Below are 18,973 nucleotides of genomic sequence, written 5' to 3'. Positions count from 1 at the left end.
ACCCGGGTTCGATTCCCGCATCGGGCAGGGTCCCTCGATCACCGCCAGGAGTGATTCCTGAGTGCATGAGGCAGGAGTAACCCCTGAGCATCACCAGGTGTGACCCCCCCCCCCCCCGTTCCCCACCCCTACCCGCATAGCAAGGCAAGCAACTTAACCCCCAGCTGCCCCTCTCTGGTGCCCCCCGCCCCCAGGCCCAACAGAAAGAGTGGCCCGACACTCGAGGCTTTGCTGTTTCCACTTTATTGCTCAAGCATGGAACTTGAGGTTGAGCCTGGACCTTCAGAAAGGTGCAGAAGAGGCTGAGGCGAGGTGGGGCGGGGCCATGACCTGAGAAGGGCAGCGGATGGGGGGAGGCGTGGGGGAGGGGGCACAGTGGGAGGGGCAGGGAACAGGGTCCCAGAAGCCAATCCTCAGTCACATTGTCAGGGGGCGAGGAGGGGGACAGAGAGGGGAGTAAGCTGAGCAGTGGTTTCCCCCACGCCCCTAGCACCCAGAGAGAGGCCACAGTCTGGAAAGAGACCGGCGGAGGAAAAAGAGGAAAAAAATGGCTGCCTCCACAAGGGTCTCCCCTCTGCAGCATGGTTTCACACCAGACCCCCCCTCCCCCCCCGCCTCATCCTTGCCACTCACCCCCCTCTGACTATCTGGAAACTGGACAGAGCGGAACAGAGGAAGCAAAATAAATTAACATCCCGGTGAGTGTATGTGGATGGACATTCATTGAACACATGTAAGTGGGGGAAGGACAGAGGGGGGGGGGTGACCCCAGCTCAATCCTCCCCAGCCGACTCCTTTCCTCCCCCTTTCCCCGAAAGCCACCATCCAATCATATAGAAAAATAAAGGTCTAAGTCACTCAAAATTCTTCGGTTTTTACAAAACTAAGAGGGCGGAGGAGGGGGGCGGGCGCAGGGGAGGTAGCGGCCCAGGGTGAGGGCCCTGAGCAAGGCGACGGGCGAGGCTATGCTTCCGTCTTCACCCCAGGGTGGCTTCCGGCCGCGTCCTGCTTCCGCTCCTCCTTCATCTCTGTGTCCCTTGTGGAGACGGCAGCGCTCGCCTATGCGGGGGTGGGGGGTGAAGAGGGACATTGGTCAAGTCTCTCCAATGAGAAAGGGTGACTTTTTTTTTTTGCTTTTGCTTTTTGGGTCATACCCTGCAATGCTCAGGGGTTCCTCCTGGCTCACGCACTCAGGAATTACTCCTGGCAGTGCTCAGGGGACCATATGGGATGCTGGGATTCGAACCTGGACCAGCTGTGTGCAAGGCCAACGCCCTACTCGCTGTGCTATGGCTCCGGCCCCGGGAAAGGGTGACTTCCCCCTCCTTGTCCCCACTCTTGCTCACCTATATCCAAATGACCCGTGACACACAGATACTGTATATGATCCATGCCCACAATGACTCATTCCCCAAGCTAAAGAAACACATTCCAGCGCTGGGGATAGTACAGCAGATAACAGAGCTTGCCTGGCATGCAGCAGACCTGGGTTTGACCCCAGGGATCCCATATGGTCCCCCAAGCACCACCAGGAGTATATATCCGAGTGCAGAGCCAGGAGGAAGCCCTGAGCATTGCTGGGTGTGGCCCCCACCCACCAAAAGGAACCGCATTGCTAGGGCTGGAGAGACAGTCCAGGGGGTAGGGGGTTTGCCCTGCACACCGCCAACTCAGGCTTGATCCACGGCACCCCAGAGTCCTCCCACCAAGCCCTGCCAGGAGTGATCCTTGAACAAAGCTAGGGTGACCAAAACACCAAAAAGAAAACACGAGGCTGAAGTGATAGTACAGTGGGTAGGGCTTTTGCCTTGCACGCGGCCAACCTGGGTTTGATTCCCAGCTCCCACATGGTCCCCCGAGCACTGCCAGGAGTAATTCCTGAGTGCATGAGCCAGGAGTAACCCCTGTGCATCACCGGGTGTGACCCAAAAAAGCCAAAACAAACAAATAAACAACCCCCCTCCTCAAAAAAAAAAACCTAATAAGAAAACATATTCCTATCAAGTAGCATATGTCCTAAAGACACACCTGCATATACACATTTCTGAGGTCCCTTTATTCCCAGACTGCTCAAAAGGGTTAGTCCCAGCGTTGGAGCAATTGTGGAGGGCTGAGTGCCTGCCTTTCAAAGCCACAGGCCCCAAATCCCAATCCCCAGCGTCCCCCACGCATGGAGCACAATCCCAGCAACTCTGGCATCTGAGCCAGCAACCTCTGGCTGTATTGAAACCAGGAGCAAACGCCCCGGCTAGGAACTGTAACCTCTGCTGAGCTGCGGCCAACACCCAAGGCAACTTCACAAACACCTGAGTGCAAACCTGGTGAGCACAGCAAGCCCCACTGGTGGTGGGTGTGAGACTCCCGGGTCACTGCAACAGCGGTGACAGTTGAAGAGAGGTGGGGAGGGCATTGAAAACAAGACACTGGGAATTACAAATCACCACAACACCCATGTGACATATGCCACTATTTCAAGTTCATGTCTGAAGTTTAAAACATCGAAATGTAGAGGCAGGAGCCATAGGACAGCGGGTAGGGCGCTTTGCCTTGCATGCGGCCAACACGGGTTCGATCCCTGGCACCACATATGGCCCCCCCCAAGCACTGCTAGGAGTGACCCCTCAGCACTGCTGGGTATGGGCACCAACAAAACAAGGAACACATAGGAACAAAACTAAATTTTAAAATAAATAAATAAATATCACAGAGTCAAGATATTCTGGGTGAACTAAGTACCATCAAGTTCATTTCACCTTTTTTAACCTTATTAGTGAAAGGCTGGAGCAACAGCATAGGGGGTAGGTAGGGCATTTGCCTTGCATGTGGCCGACCTGGGTTTGATTCCTCCATCCCTCTCGAAGAGCCCGGCAAGCTACCGAGAGTATCTATCCCGCCCGCACGGCAGACCCTGCCAAGCTCCCCATGTCGTATTTGATATGCCCAAAACAATCAAAAGAAGTCTCACAATGGAGACGTTACTGGTGCCCGCTCGGGCAAATCGATGAACAATGGGAGGACAGTGCTATTATTGAAAGGCTCAAATTAAAAAAAAAAAAGAAAAGAAAAAAGAAAAAAGAAAGGTCTCAGAGAACCATCAGCAGTAACTGCAGAGTGCAAAGCCAGGAATAACCCCCTGGCCCCACCCCCCAAAAAAACAAAACCAAAAAGTTCAAAATGACCTTTCGCTGGCCCTGTCTTTCTGGTGTTGGTTCGAACCTCCGAACAATCAAGAAATCGGGAGACGGGGAGGTACAATACAGTCTCCCCCCACAATGGAAGACAAGCCAAATACAAAGAGGAAATGAGTCAAGCTTTTAAACAGACACACGTGACACAAGTATCCTCACGTATGTCCAGAACACACGCCCAGAGAAAGGCCCACTGCCATGCGTCAGGCAAGAAACCTGTTTGCTTGTGTCACCAAGAGAACACCCATGGTCTATGCCCACACGCGATGTCCCTGTATGCCAGTGACGTACACACGTACATCAGGATCCAAGAACTGGTCCAATCAGTTGCTTGTGGACAAAAGGAAGACTTGGCTACATGTTCTCTCGTGGAGTTTGTTTAACCGTGCCAACGTATTAACCGAGTTTACACAGGAGTCTCCGGACACACACACATACATGTTCTGCATGTGCTCAGGCCACAACTCGAGGTGCCCGGGGGGACCAGGTGGCGCTGGAATCCAGGCCACGTGCCCCCGCCCCGTGAGCAGAACCAGGATTTGGAAAAACAACGACGACAACAACAAAAAAAACCCCAATAACTATATCTAAAAAAAACAAAAAAAGCACAAAGCAGCCAAGCCAGTAGGTGCCAGTCCCAACCGGAGGCCGCTTTTGCCCTTCCGCGGCCAGGCCCAGAGAGACGTCTAGTTTCCAGGACTCTCAGCCACGGGCACAGGGGTTGGTCCCCTGCACGGCCCCTCCCACACCTCACCCTGCTCTCCTCCTCGGCCAGCCGCTCAAACATGTTGGCGTACAGCTTCTTCTCCCGGGCGAGCTGCTTGCGGATCCGCTGCTGGCAGGTGGCCAGCTGGGCCCGGGCGGCCTTGTTGCTGGGGTAGAGCTGTAGGACCTTCTGGAAGTCAGCCTGGGCCAAGTCGAAGTCGTTCACTGCCAGGTGGGCCTCGCCTCGGCGGAAAAGGCCCTTCTCGTTGCTGCTGTCCAGTTCCAGGGCCTACGGGTGGGGGTAGCACAGGGAGCCCTCAGCTCCTGGCCCACCTGGCTGCCATGCCGGGGGTTGGGGGGGGCGGGGGGGACACGGGTGTCTTAGGCGGGCCTCAGGGGGCAGATGCAGACTGAAATAAATGGTTCTAGGCATTTGAATGAAAACTAAAAGCCCAAAGCTGAGGAAAAGAACCCCATTTAGGGGCTGAAGTGATAGCACAGTGGGTTGGGTGTTTGCCTTGCACGCGGCTGAACCAGGTTCGATTCCCAGCATCCCACAGGGTCCCCCGAGCACCGCCAGGAGTCATTCCTGAGTGCAAAGCCAGGAGCAAACCCTGTGCATAGCCAGGTGTGACGCAAAAAAAGAAAAAAACAAAGCAAAACAAAACAAACCCCCCATTTAGTCCCAGTGGCAGGGAGAGGGGCCGGTCTTTGGCATGGAAGAGAGACCTGGGACCTGTATGTTCTCCTCAGAACAAAGCCAACCTGGCAGAGGGAGAGGCAAAGACCGCCCAGCGCGGCTTTCCATCCAATGTTCCCCCCACCCGCCGCTGAAGCCGAGCACTGGCTCCCCGAGTCCTCAACAGGCAGAGCACCGGCTCCCCGGGGGCCTCACCTTGTTGCAGCTCTCGACAGCAGCCGAGAAGGCCTGGAGCTTCAGGTGACACATGGCCAGGTTGAGGTGGGAAGCGAGGCAGAGGGCCTGGGCCTTCTGCGCGTCCTCTTTCGAGAAGCTCGACTTGTACTCCAGCCAGGACACAATCTTCTTGTACTGCAGGACGGCTTGCTTGTACTTGCCTTCCTGCAAGTGGAGGGAGGTGGAGGCCCCCTGAGCGAGTTCAGGGGTACTGGGGTGGTGGCGGGTGGTGGTGGTGTCCTGTCTGCAGAGACCAGCGACCCAAGGGCATGGCCGCCTTCTGCCCCAGGGGATCCGCCCCCCCCCACCCCCTGCCATGAGGCCATCTCACGGGGCTGGTGCAATAGTACAGTGGGTCGTGCATTTGCCTTGCACATGGCAGACCCGGGTTCGATTCCCAGCTTCCCACTGGGTGCCCTGAGCATCCCCAGGAGTCAAGTGCATGAGCCAGGAGTAACCCCCGTGCAACACTGGGTGTGATCCAAAAAAATAAAGAGAACGGGGGCTGGAGCAATAGCACAGCGGGGAGGACGTTTGCCTTGCACGTGGCAGATCCGGGTTCAATTCCCAGCATCCCATATGGTCCCTTGAGCACTGCCAGGGGTAATTCCTGAGCGCAGAAGCTCTGACAGGAAATCATCTCAGGCACGGCGAGGAAGGTGACCTGTGAGCAGCCCTCCCGGAAGGTCTTTCCAGGCCCGTGGCCAGTGGCTCACCTTGAAGTACAGAGTGCCACGCTCCTTGACGATGGCACTCTGTTCCAGCTTCTCCTCCGAGTTCATCTCCCAGGACTCCTTGGCCTGCCGTCCCCCACCGGAGAAACAGAACAGTCAGCACCCCAAGAGTCCCCCCTCCAGGTGGGGACCTGGGTTTGGGTGCAGGAAAAGACGTCCAGCAAACTCACCTTCTCGAAACTCTTGAGGTGCACCTCGTATTTTAGCTCGGCCAGGGGCGGGATCTGGAACTTTTCCTTCCCGACATTGCCAAAAGCGTAGCTGGAGGCAGGAACAAAACAAGACCAAACCCAACCCCTCTGAGGCATGGTGGCACCTTGCCTGCTCTCAGCTGTGCCCGGTCCCTGGTGTTTTTTTCCCCCCGAGGGGATCTCCAGCCCAGACTCATCCCCCTCCTGGCTCTGTTTCCTGTCCTTTGAGATGCGGTTCAAAAAATTTCCCATGTGATCGTATCCTCCCTCATTCGGGGGGCACAGTAAGTTGGGCTGCTTTGCCTCTTGGGAACTCCCACCACCAGATTGCTCATTTAAATGGTATCTCACTGCTCGGGACGGGAGATGCAGGCTGCAAGTAGTCTATAGCCCGAATGATGGCCATTCAATACCTCTATTGCAAATCACAACACCCAAAAGGAGAGAGCAAAAGGCGAGGGGGGGGGGGGGAATGGAGCACAGAGAGAGATACTGGGATCACTGGTGGTAGAGAATGGGATGGGTACTCGATCATTGTATGACTGAAACGTAAGCACGAAAGTCTGTAAGTCTGTAACTGCACCTCACGGTGATTCATTTACCAAATCTTGTCCTTCCGTTGTTCATCGATTTGCTCGAGCGGGCCCAGTAACGTCTCCATCGTGAGACTTCTTGTTACTGTGTTTGGCATATTAAATACTCTCAGTAGCTTGCCAGGCTCTCCAAGAGGGGCAGAGGAATCGAACCCAGCTCAGCTGGGCTGGCATGTGCGCAAGGCCCTACCGCTGTGGTATCACTCCAGTAATTTACCCCCCCCCCAAAAAAAAGGTATTTCACTGAGTAGAAGGCAGCCATCTCTGAATCCCCAAAAATTTCCAGCATGGCACCACACAGTAGGTACTTTAGTATCATTAGCAGCAGCACACAGTAGGCGCTTTATTATGGGGGGGTGCCCCGCATGGCACTTTTGCACAGTTGTGTCTGTATGTGTGAGATTTTGGGCTATGCCTGGTAGTGCTCGGGGCTCACTCCTGGCTCAGTTTGGGGAACCATATGGGTGCCGGTGATCGAAGGCTCCAGCCCAGCGGGTTTGTTTGACAGGGTTAGTGGGAGATGGGAGAAGCTACAGCAGTGACGGTGGGAAAGATTTAGGCTTTGGCCTAGGAGTTGTGGACCACAGGGGCCGTCCTCCAAAGTAAGTGAAGAGATCGCCAAGGAACACATCCCGGGCGGGTGGCCAGGGGCGCAGGGAACGAACCCGGTGGCGTTTCAGACCCCACCCCTCAACGTGGATGTGAACAGCGTCTGTGGGTCCTGATACCCGGTCCTCACCTGGGCTTGAGGTACACCACCGACTGCTCGCCTTTTTCCATGCGCTGAAGGGCCTTCTCCAGCCCGCAAGGCAGGTCCAGGCTTTCTCCCTCGCCGATCTCAAAGCGGAGTTCCCGCCGATCAAAAATCCGGTCTTTGCAAGACCCTTCCAGTGCAACTGCAGGTTAAGAGAGGGCCCAGAGGCCTGAGCGGGCAGGGGAGCGAGGGAGGGCTGCCCTAAGCCGTCCCCCCGCCCTGCCTGCGCCCGGGAGCCTCCTGTTCTATGCCAAGACATAAAGAGACGTCAAGGCTCTCCCTTCCACAGGCAAAAACATCTGGAAGAAAAGAACGCGATGGGGCCGAAGCGTCGGCACAGCAGGGCCAGGCACTTGTGCACAGCTGAGCTGGGTCTGGGTACCCCACGTCTCCCAAGCATTACCCAGGAGTACTCCCTGAGCACAGCGCCAGGAGTTTAAGTGCTGGGCACAATCAAGTGTGGCCAAAAAGAAAAAAAAAAGTGACCTGCTCTAAGCTAAATGGGTTCTGCATCTCACTCAGAAGCCAAACGCGAAGCCCACACCTACCCTCCACAATAGCGCCCTCATTGGGTCTGGCGTGGCCTTCACCTAGCTTCCTTATTCTTCGGAGGATGCCACCGTCTTCGTCCTCTGTCAGATCCTCTGGCCGGAACTCAAATAACTCCACCTGTGGGACAAAACATCAGGTGACACAACTCCTTCCAGCAATGGGTCATGTGATCGGGAAGATTAGGCTCTTGCTCCTCGGAGATGCAGGTGGCGGTGGCCACAATCCGGAGCCCCAAGGATCCGTCACACTGGTCGCTGCTGTCCCTGGGCTCAGCCAGGACTCACCCAGAGACGAAGTGTCCCTTGCGACATTCCTGGAACGGCCCTAATTGGATGGCAGCAGGCAGGCAACTCCTGATTTCACCTTTTGACATCGCTATCCATGAGTACCAGCACTCAACACAAAAGAATCCAGCCTTTTTTCCCCCTCCTTTTCCTTTTTGGGTCACACTCAACAATACCCAGGGGTTCCTCCTGAGCTCTGCACTCAGGAATCACTCCTGGTGGTGCGTGGGGGAACCATATGGGATGCCGGGGATCGAACCCGGGTTGGCCACGTGCAAGGCAAACGCCCTCCCCGCTGTGCTATTGCTCTGGCCCCAGAATCCAGCTTCTTGAAAAGCCCCATCAAGTAGGTGGTCGGCATGACGTGATGGGGCCGGAGCGATTGTGGGGCGTTCGCCTTGGGCGCGGGCAACCTGGATTCGAGCCCCAGCACCCTATATAGTCCCCTGAGGACTGCCAGGAGTAACCCCCGAACAACGCTGAGTGTGAACCCCCCTCCCCCAAACCAAGCAATAACTAAAGACCCTCCGTCTCCAGCATTTATCCCTCCCTGTCCCTCACCGCGTTCTGCCTCCGTCACCCTGGAGAGGCGGCTCTCCTCTCCTCGGATCCCCTGGGTCACGGCTCTGTGCTGAGGATGGAGCCCTGGTTAGCCTCCGGATTCTCTAGGCAATGCCAGGCGAGTGCCTTGCACCCTTGGACTATCTCTGGCCTGTTGGTCTAAATTTAGACTCACAGACTGGTCTCCTGATCTTTCGAGTTCTAGTCACGACCCATCCATCTCCCCTCTTCAGCATTGCTCTTTTTTTGTTTCTGTCAGGGGGCAAGGGGGCAGGGGTCATACCTGATGGTGCTGGGGATCGAACCTGAGCTGGCTGGCTATGTTCAGCCTCCCGCCCCCAACACCTCTCTGTCTAGGCCCACTGCTCAGAAAGGTACGATGCCTTGGGGCAGGAGGATCAGTGCCCTGGCCCTGCACGATCTCGGGGTACGACTGCATCAAGGGCCCAGACTGCAAACAGGAAGATGAACACGCCTGAGCCCCCATCCGGCTCCGTACCCGAAGAGGGTTTAGGGTCCCTTCCTCCTCTCTCTCCCAACAAGCCTGGCCACTTTCTGGTAGTGGCCAGGTATGAGCTGAGCTGAGCGCCAGCTGCCCTCCCCCTAAGGCCAGGCCCTCAGCCGTGGCTACACTGTGTCCAAGTGGCAGGAAGGGCTGGAAGAGGGCCAGACCCGGGGCTGAGATAATGCCTGGCTGTCTGCCTGGCACTGGGTGGCCGGACACTTACCTCAAACACCAGCGTGGCATGGGGGGGGATATTCGGAGGGCTGCCGGCTGAGCCATAGGCATATTCCGGTTTGCAGGTGATGTGGCACACTTCCCCTACCTTCATGGTGGCCACGGCAATGTCCCAAGCCTTGATGACTACCCCTGTAGGGAGAGAAAGCCAACGGGGTCCTTTCTGGCCGAGATCCACTCTGGGCGGAGTGTGGAGGGACCAACTGCCCTGTCCCAGGGAAAGCGGGAGACGCCCAGCGAGATGGCATGCTGGCTCCGGTCTCAGACACAGGTCAGGAGTCAGGAGTGTAGCTGGGTGGCTGAGTGGAGCGCTTTCGATCCCAGACTCCCAAAATGGAAAAGAAATAAATAAAAGGTCCACCACCTCTGAACAAAGGGGTACAGGAAACAATCTAGTCCGCTCCTGAGGAGAAAGGGAGGGGAGAGTGGGAAGGAGAGAACACCGATTCCGTTCGGAGAAGTGGGGGGGGGGGGGGGGGGGGGGGGGAATAAATGACTGGAATAAGCTCTTCCTCCTTAAGCTTGGTTCTTTTTTTTTTTTAAGCTTGGTTCTGAGACTGCAGTTTCTACTCAGACTGCGTCAGGTAGGCCAAGGCCACGCGACCAGCCCATGAAGCAAGCAGGCCTACCTTTTCCCAGGGCAAAGGAGAATTTGTCCTTCCCGTCCAGACTGGAGTCAAACTTGGTGCCATCCAAGAGCCAGCCAGTATAGTGAACGTAGACTCGGTCCCCGATCATGGGCGTCTCGGTGCCCGTGCCCTCTCGCTTGATGACCTGGAAGAAGGAAAGGTCAGTTCCCAGAACGGAGCAATCACCAAATGATGCCCACCCCCCATATTTTTTGTTTGTTTTTTTGGGGTCTCACCGGGTGTTGCTCAGGAGTTACCCCTGGCTTTGCACTCAGGAATTACTCCTGGTGGTGCTCGGGGGACCATATGGGATGCTGGGAATCGAACTCGGGTCAGCCGCGTGCAAGGCAAACGCCCTACCCGTTGTGCTATTGCTCCAGCCCCCACCCCCCATATTTGAGACGTGCATGACTCGGTTTCCAAAGTTGGGACCACGGGGTCTAGAAAAATAGCTCAAATGGTTGATACACGCGCTTTGCATGGAGGCCTAGGTCTGATTTCTGGCAATACACGATGCCCCGAGCACTGCGGGGAGCAGTGTCCATGCATCCCAGGAGCAGTTGAGTACTACCAGTAACCCCCCTCCCCCGAAAAAGTTGGGGCTAGGGAGACAGCTCTGGAGTCATGAACTGTATGCTCATGCCTTGAACAGCCAGTTCCAATTTACTCCCTGGCCCCAAATGGTGGGGGGAAAAAATTAATTAAGAAATTGCCATCTGGGGGCTGGAGCAATAGCACAGCGGGTAGGGCGTTTGCTTTGCACACGGCAAACCTGGGCTTGAATCCCAGCATCCTATAGGGTCCCCCGAGCACCGCCAGGAGTAATTCCTGAGTGCATGAGCCAGGAGTAACCCCTGAGCATTGCCAGGTGTGACTCAAAAGGGAAAAAAAAAATATGCCACCTGCCCCATGTCTAAGTCAATTAAACTACGCAGACCTTAGAGCCTGTGTCACAGTCCACAGAGCTTTCACTAGGCCTTGTTTGGAGCAAAGCTACTAATCCCTTTCTTTCTTCTTTGGGTTCTGTGGTGCTATTCCTGGCTTCCCACACACAGAGCCATGCACTCTGGCCCCTGACGCTACTTCCTTTTCTGAGTTGGTGGAGGATTTTAGCCACTACAGGACTTCATAAGAAAATACCACCAGCAAAGGGAGAAATCTTAAAAATGCTATATTTTCTCATTCTTTTTTAAACGGCAGTGACTGGATCTGGTCTATCTGGCTAGATTAGGCTTGGCGAGACGGTACAGTGAATAGGGTGCTTACTGCCTTACATGCAGTCAGCTGACCCAGAGCACAACTGGGTATGGCCCCAAGCAACCCCTCCAAAGAAATGAAAATAAAAAAACCAGAAAAAAGGGAGTTTGGGCAATGCAGGGAACACGCAGTTTACGCGGGGGGCAGAGAGAGAGAAAGAAAGAGAGAGAGAGAGAGTGTGCACTGGTAGTCCAACTACTCTCACGAGGCTGAACGAGTTCGATCCCTGAGTGCAGGGCCTGGAGGAAGCCTTGAGCACCACCCAGGTGAGTACTACCATAAAACAGAAGTGCAGTCCCCAAGAAAACCCCAGGTTGTAGACAAACATTTCTTGCTGGGAGACCAGGGTAAGTCCCAGAAATCCCAGCTACAAGTTACTTCCCCGGGACTTAAGAAAACCCCTCTCCAAGCCGTTAAGGAAGGCCAGTGGCTGGGTGGGTGGCGACCGTGGGAAAGTTTCCACATCGGAGCTTGAGAGTGGTGCCAAGGCGCGGTGCCCAGGTAGGAGCGCGAAGGGGCCCCCTCCGCCACGGCTGGGAGGGCATGACCTGGGGCAAAGGCAGAAGGAGCCAGCGGGTCACAGGCAGCCTGGGGCTGCGCCACGGGGCGCCAAGGGGGTGGAGAAACACTCCTGGAGAAGGAGTGGGCATGCACGCGCACACACGCGCGCGCACACACACACACATACACACACACCCCAAATATCGGGCGAGGGATTAGCAAGCCCAGACACTTGCTGATCCAAACAGGCTGCGTGGTCCTTCAGACCCGGGTCAAGCTGTCCTGCCCTGGCCGCGGGGGCCCGCCCCCTAGCAACGCGCGCTATTTGTAGCTAAGCGGAGAAGTCGTGGCAAGAAACGTGCAGCTTCCACCCCAGGCCCCAGTCAAAAGAGGGAGGAGGTCGGGGGGTGGGGTGGGGGGGGGCACGTATTGGGGGGTGGGGTGGGGGGGGACTACCGCTCCCGGCGTGCACCGCTCTCTAGCCCCCTCCCCTCCCGGGGGCCGAGCTGGGGGGGAGGCCAGCGGGGCTGCGCGGGTGGGCTGCCGGGTCCCCCCCTCCCGTGTCCAGGAAGGGGTGGGTCACCAGGGGGGCCGGGGATCGCGCTGGCCCGGCGGGCCCGGGCGAGAGTCAAGTTGCACAAAGGCATCCGGGCCAGGACGCGAACTCTCCGGTGACCCGCTGGATGGATTCCCCAAGACCCAAAGTGCCCGGCCGGGGTGGGCGAGCTCCGGCCAGCGCCCAGCGCGGGGGGCCCCCCGGGGCCGCGCACGGCTGCGCCCCCGCCCCGCCCGTCTCGGCAGCGCGGCGCACGGCCGACTCGGGCCGCGGTCCCGGGCGGGGGGCTGCGGGGCACGGCCACGTGGACGCCCGCCGCGCCGGGCCGGGCCGGCCAGTCCCGCCTCCCACCGGCGGGCAGCGGCGCCGGGTCCCCGGGCCGGCGCTGGCCGCACGCGGCGCGGGGGAGGCTGCGGGGGGAGGCCCCGGGGCGCGGCGCGGCGCGGGGGAGGCTGCGGGGCCCCGGCGCGCCCCCCGCCACCCCCAGCGCGGCCGCCCGTACCTTGAGCACGCCCTCGTCGCGCTTGGGGCTGATGTCCACTCCTCCCGCGAGGGCCAGCGGCGCCGCCTGCGCCGCGCTCTCGGCCGCCTTCATCTCCTCGGCCGTCATCGCCGTTGGCGCCGGGGCAGCGGGGCCCGAGCGGGCGCGCGAGCCGGCGAGCGGGGTCCGCAGCGGGCGCGGGCCGAGTCCCGGCACCTTTGCCCCCGCCCGCCGCCCGCAGCCCGCCGCCGAGCCGGGCGCGGGAGCCCGAGGGGGTGGGGACAGCGCGCCCGGGGGAGCGATTGGTCCCACCCGCCGCGGGGGAGGGGCTGGGCGGAGCCGCGCCGGAGAACTTTCTAGAGGCGGCGGCGGGGCGCCGGCGGGCTGGGCCCGGGGTGCCGCCTGCGCCCCGGGGGGTCATCGCTTTTTTTTTTCCTTTTTTTTTTTACCCCCTTCCTCTTTCCTGGTCCTTAAAAACCCGGGGGGCTCCCCGGCCCGGCCCGGAGTCTTCCAGATCCTTTTCGACCCCCCTCGGCGGCGCCCCGCGCGCGGACCCGCCCCTCCGCGGCCGCCCCGGGGCCCGGCTCGTGCGCGCCCAGCGCGCGTGTGCGCCCCGCGTGGAGCCCCGCGCCCCGGAGCCGGCCCCGCGCGGGGCGCTCGGGCGCGCGTTAAAGGGCCCGCGGCCGCGCGAGAGCCCGTGGGGTTGGGGGTTTGGGGGCTTTGGGGGGGACCGAGGGTCCCGTTTTGGAACCCGCTGCCCGCGTGTTGACCCACGGCCGTGGACTCTGGAGCCTCTGTGCCCAGGCGAGGTAGCCCAAAAGGCCCACAAAAGAAAAAAAAAAGGATCCGTGGAGGGAGGGAGGGAGGGAGGGAGGACCCCGATTTTGCCCAGAACTACTTCATCCCAGTTTATCTGAGTGATTGATGCGGACCGGGGGGTGGGGTGGGGATGGTGGAGGGGATGGTGATTGCACGAATTTGTAATTAAAGAAAAAAACAAAAAAACTTTTTGCGCCCTAGCTAGGAGTCTGGCGCGCGCGCTGTTCAGCTTGAACTGGCCCTTTTAGCGAGGCAATTAAATGGGTAATTCGGACACCCAGAGCGTGCGGTTGGATAATCCTTTGTAGGGAGATTTAGAAGATGCAGAAGGAAGACAAACCATTTCCTCCAGCAATTTCCAAAAAAATAGGCTGCGGGTAGAGGTGGGGGCGGGGAGGGGTTGTAGGGAGAATTAAGGCACTTCTGCTGCGCTCTGCTTGCACTCTGCTGACCTGGGTACGGTTCCCAGCACTTCACATGGTCCCAAAGCACCGGCCAGGAGTGATCCCTGAGCACAGTGCCTGGAGCAAGTGCTGGGCACAGCGGGATGTGACCCAAATACGTACCCCCCTCCAACCGCCCCCCCCCCAAAAATATGTAAAAATGTGTTTAACCACAAGGGAGACTTTTTTTTTTCTTTTTGGGTCAAACCCGGCAATGCACAGGGAGTGCATTCAGGAGTTCTGCACTCAGGAGTTACCCCTGGCGGTGCTCAGGGGCACCAAATGGGATGCTGGGAATCAAACCCGGGTCAGCTGCCGTGCAAGGCAAACGCCCTACCCGCTGTGCTATCGCTCCAGCCCCAGGAGGACTTTTCTTTTCTGTCAAAACAAAACAAAACCAAAACAGAGAAAAGTTCCTGAGTAATGCTTTTCTGTATTAGCAAACCCCCTTCCCCCATATTAGATATTGGGAATATTGGATGTATATAGATGTGTTCTGTCAGTATATTCCTGTAAGAACATCTCTATATATTTCTCTGTGTTTGTCTCTATCTTTGTTGGTATTCTTTTTGCTCGGGGCTACAACTGTCTCTGTGTTTAGGGGTCATTGCTCCTGGATTTGCTGGAAGGACTTCCTGTTGTTTGGCAATGGAAACCAGGGGTCTAGCCAGCAAATCATGCACTCCAGATATATATATATATATATATATATATATATATATATATATATTGCTTTTTGGGTCACACCTGGCAATGCACAGGGGTTACTCCTGGCTCTGCACTCAGGAGTTACTCCTGGAGGTGCTCAGGGGACCATATGGGATGCTGGGAATCGAACCCGAGTCGGCCACATGCAAGGCAAATGCCCTACCCGCTGTGCTATCTCTCCAGCCCCCTTATATATTTTTTTACATTTTAGCATAGCGGGTAGCGCGTCTGCCTTGCACGCGGCCAACATGGCCGACCCGAGTTCGATTCCTCCGCCCCTCTCGGAGAGCCCGGCAAGCTACCGAGAGTATTCAATATGCCAGACACAGTAACAACAAAGTCTCCAATGGAGACGTTACTGGGCCCGCTCGAGCAAATCGACGATCAACGGGAGGGCCTTTACTTTTACTTTTTAAATTAATTAACTTGTTTTTGGGGTTTGGACCACACACAGCGATGCTCAAGGATTTATTCCTGGCTTTAAACTCAGGGATTACTCTTGGCAGTGCTCAGGGGACCATGTGATGCTGTTTACACCCAGTTTGACTGCAATGCAAGGTAATAGTACAAGGTAAAAGTACAGCCTTACCCGCTGTACTTACTTACAGTGCAGCCCTACCTGCTCTGGTCCCACACGCCAGGCTTTTGACTTCTTTCCTGCCCACCCTCCCCCCTTCACCCCCAACATCCAGAGTTTAAGATAGGCCTGCCATTGCATAAATATGCAACGTAAAAACAGTAACCCAGGGGCTGGAGCAATAGCACAGCGGGGAGGGCGTTTGCCTTGCACGCGGCCGACCCGGGTTCGATTCCCAGCTTCCCATATGGTCCCCTGAGCACCTCCAGGAGTCATTCCTGAGTGCAGAGCCAGGAGTGACCCCTGTGCATCACCGGGTGTGACCCAAAAACCAAAAAAAACAAAACAAAACAAAAAAACAGTAACCTAGTTTATGTCCTTTAAAATTTTTTATTTATTTATCTCTTTGCTTTTTGGGCCGCACCCGGGGATGCTCAGGGGTTACTTCTGGCTTTGCATTCAAGAATTCCTCCTGGCGGCAGTGCTAAGGGAACCATATGGTATGCCAGGGATCGAACCTGGGGCAGCTGCGTTCAAGGCGAAAGCCGTCCCTGCTGGACTATGACTCCAGTCCCCCTAGCATCTGCTTTGAAGCCAGCAGCAACTTGGGTTGCCCTCCTGTTGTGGTTTAGGCGTGTCCTGGGGCTGTAACTCCTGCCAGCGAGTGTGGCTGGGATGGATTAAGAAGAGATTATGTCCATGACTTGGAGGCCAACCACACATACTAGGGGAAAAGGGAGCTCAGATAAAGAGGGGAACACCAAATAAAGGTGTTGGGAGGATCCTCCCAGGATGGGAGAAGCATGCTGAAAGTAGATTGTAGACCAAACATGATTGCCACTCAATGTTTCTTTTGCAGACAACACCCAAAAGGAGAGAGAGAACAGGAGGGAATGCCCTGCCACAGAGACAGGGTGGGATGGGGGGGATGGGGGGTGGGAGGAATACTGGGATCCGTGGTGGTGGGAAATGGGCACTGGTGGAGGGATGGGTATTTGATCATTGTATAACTGAAACCCAAGCACAAAATTTGTAAGTCTACAACTGTACCTCATGATGTCTCACTATTAAAACATTTTTTTAATAAAAAAAAAAGAAGAGATTATGTGGCACCCTGCATGCCTTAAGTGGGTGCTTCATTTGTGATGGTTATTACTCTACCTTAAGGGTGCTCTGGTGAAGCTAGGGGCAAAGTTCGAAGAATACAGAGGTCTGCCACAGGAAGCAAGAGAGAAGGGAAATTTCCCCTTGAGAAAGCTCTGTTCCCATGCAGTGAAATGAGTCCAGTGAACAGTATGCGTTTGGGCCTAAATTCCAGTGTAGGCTTAGTTCCTAGCTTTTTTTTTTTTCCCTGGTTACTTACATTACACTATGCTTTAAAACAACAACAACAACAACAACAACAAAACAAAAAAAAAAACTTACAGAGACTGGAGCAATAATACAGCGGGTAGGTAGGGCGTTTGCCCTGCACATGGCTGACCCGGGTTTGATTCCCAGCATTCCATAGGGTACCCTGAGCACCGCCAGGAGTAATTCCTGAGTGCAGAGCCAGGAGTAACCCCTGAGCATTGCCGGGTGTGACCCCTGAAAAAGCAAAGCAAAAGAAAACCAAAAAAATAACCTCTTACAGGTCCTCAGTGTATAACATGCACAGGTGTTTTATTCTTTCTCTGCTTGGCTGGTTTACCCCTTTCCCACCTCGTTTATTATTGATTTATTTTTGCTCTTTTGGGGTCACACCCAGCAATGCTCAGGAGTTACTCCTGGCTCGTGCACTCAGGAATTACTCCTGGCGGTGCTTGGGGGACCATATGGGATGCCAGGGATCGAACCCAGGTTGGCTGCATGCAAGACAAACGCCCTGCCCGCTGTGCTATCGCTCCGGCCCCTCCCACCTCGTTTAAATTAATATTCCTGTTAAAAATGCATAGCCTTGGAGCCGGAGTGATAGAACAGCGGGGAGGGGATTTGCCTTGTACGAGGCCCACTTGGGTTCGATTCCCAGCACTCCATATGGTCCCCTGAGCACGGCTAGGAGTAATTCCTGAGTGCAGAGCCAGGAGGAAACCCTGAGCATTGCCAAGTGTGTGCTGCCCTTTGCCCCCACCGGAAAAAAAAAGATTCATAGCCTTGTCATTCTTTTCACTGATGTCTTTCACCTCTGTCATTCAAAATCTTTGAAATATTCTCCCTTTGCTAGAGAAAGCACACAACATTTGTTGTTGTTGTTGTTATTTAATCGTCCACCTTATTCTGGGTGACTCATGCTGGGATTAGCAGTTTTATTATTGCTAAAGTGAGCATCTCCCTTCACCTGGTTCGTGCCCAAGGCTAGACCCAAGCCGTATACAAAGATCCTTGCTCCTTGATTTATTTTATTTTATTTTATTTTAATGAATCACCATGAGATACAGTTGATTTTTTAAAAAATATAGATATAATTTTTGTTTTAAATATATATAGCACTGGAGCGATAGCACAGCGGGTAGAGCATTTGCCTTGCATGCGGCCCACGTGGCCAACCCGAGTTCGATTCCTCTGCCCCTCTCGGAGAGCCCAGCAAGCTACTGAGAGCATCTCGCCCGCACAGCAAAGCCTGGCAAGCTATCCGTGGCGTATTCGATATGCCAAACACAGTAACAACAAGTCTCATGATGGAGATGTTACTGGGCCTGCTCGAGAAAATCGATGAACAATAGGAGGACAGTGCTACATATATATATATATATTTTTTTTTTCTTTTGGGGTCACACCTGGTGATGCTCAGGGGTTACTCCTGGCTCTGCACTCAGGAATTACTCCTGACGGTAGTCGGGGGACTATATGGGATGCCGGGGATCAAACCCAGGTCGGCCACATGCAAGGCAAACACCCTACCCGCTGGACTATCCCTTCGGCCCAAATAAAATTTTCTTAATGTGTATTTTTGTTATTGTTGTTTTGGGGGTCACACCTGATGGTGTTCAGGATGGAGTTGAGGGACCATATGGGAGCCTGGGGATCAAACCCAGGTTGGACCACATGCAAGGCAACTGGTCCAACCCTACCTGCCGTTCTACCACTCCTGTGCCTGCCCTGTCATCTTTCATTTCTTCTATTTCTTCTTTTCTTTTTGTTTTTGGGCCATAACCAGTGGTGCTCAGGGGTAGCTCCTGGCTCTGCACTCAGGAGCTGCTCCTGAGGGGATTCATCAGGGGACCATATGGGACGCTGGGGATGGAACCTGGGTTGACTCTGTGTAAGGCACTTGGCCTTACCTGCTGTGCGAATGCTCCAACCCGTTTTCTTTCTTTCTTTTGCTGAATCAGAGATCACAAGGCTCTTATGCACGCAAGGCATGTGCTCTAATGCTGTTTTTTTCATGTTGGGATTTTTGGCCTTCGCCTGCCGGGGTTCTTAAACATTACAAAACTTGGGTAATGTTTGAATCCTGAAGAATGTGAGGTAGGAGCTGGCTGAGCTGTGGAGACTTCGGGTGTGATTCCCAGAGCCATGGTCCCCAGCACCACCAGGAGTGACCTCTGAGTGTGACACCCTGAGTAGCTTTCAACACGGCTATGGGTGGGTTCGAAATACAAAACCCGAATGTTGGGTGACTCAGGGAGCACACATGTATGGGGATTTGTGCACATATTGTGTAACACATCAAGATAAGGGAATGGGGCTACGCCGCCCTGAGAACTACATTATTATCAATATGATCTGTGTCAAAAAAATGTAATACCAACAATAATTAAAGGCTCTTACATAATTACTCACTACCTTTTTTTTTTTTTTTTTTT

General features: G+C 55.4%; 1 protein-coding gene across 1 annotated transcript; it reads right to left on the bottom strand.

Annotated features, from left to right (window-relative positions):
• Positions 1-246: 246 nt before the first annotated feature.
• Positions 247-12,861, bottom strand: FKBP4 (FKBP prolyl isomerase 4). Its single transcript, XM_056117851.1, has 10 exons — positions 12,663-12,861; positions 9,847-9,991; positions 9,207-9,349; positions 7,630-7,750; positions 7,067-7,223; positions 5,714-5,804; positions 5,526-5,609; positions 4,789-4,974; positions 3,943-4,182; positions 247-1,059 (listed from the first exon to the last, which is right to left on the bottom strand). Exons 1-10 carry the CDS (start codon positions 12,768-12,770, stop codon positions 964-966), a joined length of 1,371 nt encoding a protein of 456 aa, XP_055973826.1. The 5' UTR covers positions 12,771-12,861; the 3' UTR covers positions 247-963.
• Between the last annotated feature and the right edge of the window lie 6,112 nt (positions 12,862-18,973).

Source organism: Sorex fumeus, unplaced genomic scaffold (assembly GCF_029834395.1).
Source record: "Sorex fumeus unplaced genomic scaffold, SorFum_2.1 ptg000036l, whole genome shotgun sequence".
Lineage (NCBI taxonomy): Eukaryota > Metazoa > Chordata > Mammalia > Eulipotyphla > Soricidae > Sorex > Sorex fumeus.
The sequence above is the reverse complement of the archived record's forward strand: the minus strand, read 5'-3'. Positions and strand labels throughout refer to the sequence as shown.

Coding starts and splice junctions, on each gene's coding strand:
- FKBP4 (XM_056117851.1), bottom strand. CDS start 12,770: ATGACGGCCGAGGAGATGAAGGCGGCCGAGAGCGCGGCGCAGGCGGCG. Junction 5,610..5,713: donor ACCTCAAGAGTTTCGAGAAG/GTGAGTTTGCTG, acceptor GGGGGACGGCAG/GCCAAGGAGTCCTGGGAGAT. Junction 4,975..5,525: donor GTGGCACTCTGTACTTCAAG/GTGAGCCACTGG, acceptor CTCCACTTGCAG/GAAGGCAAGTACAAGCAAGC.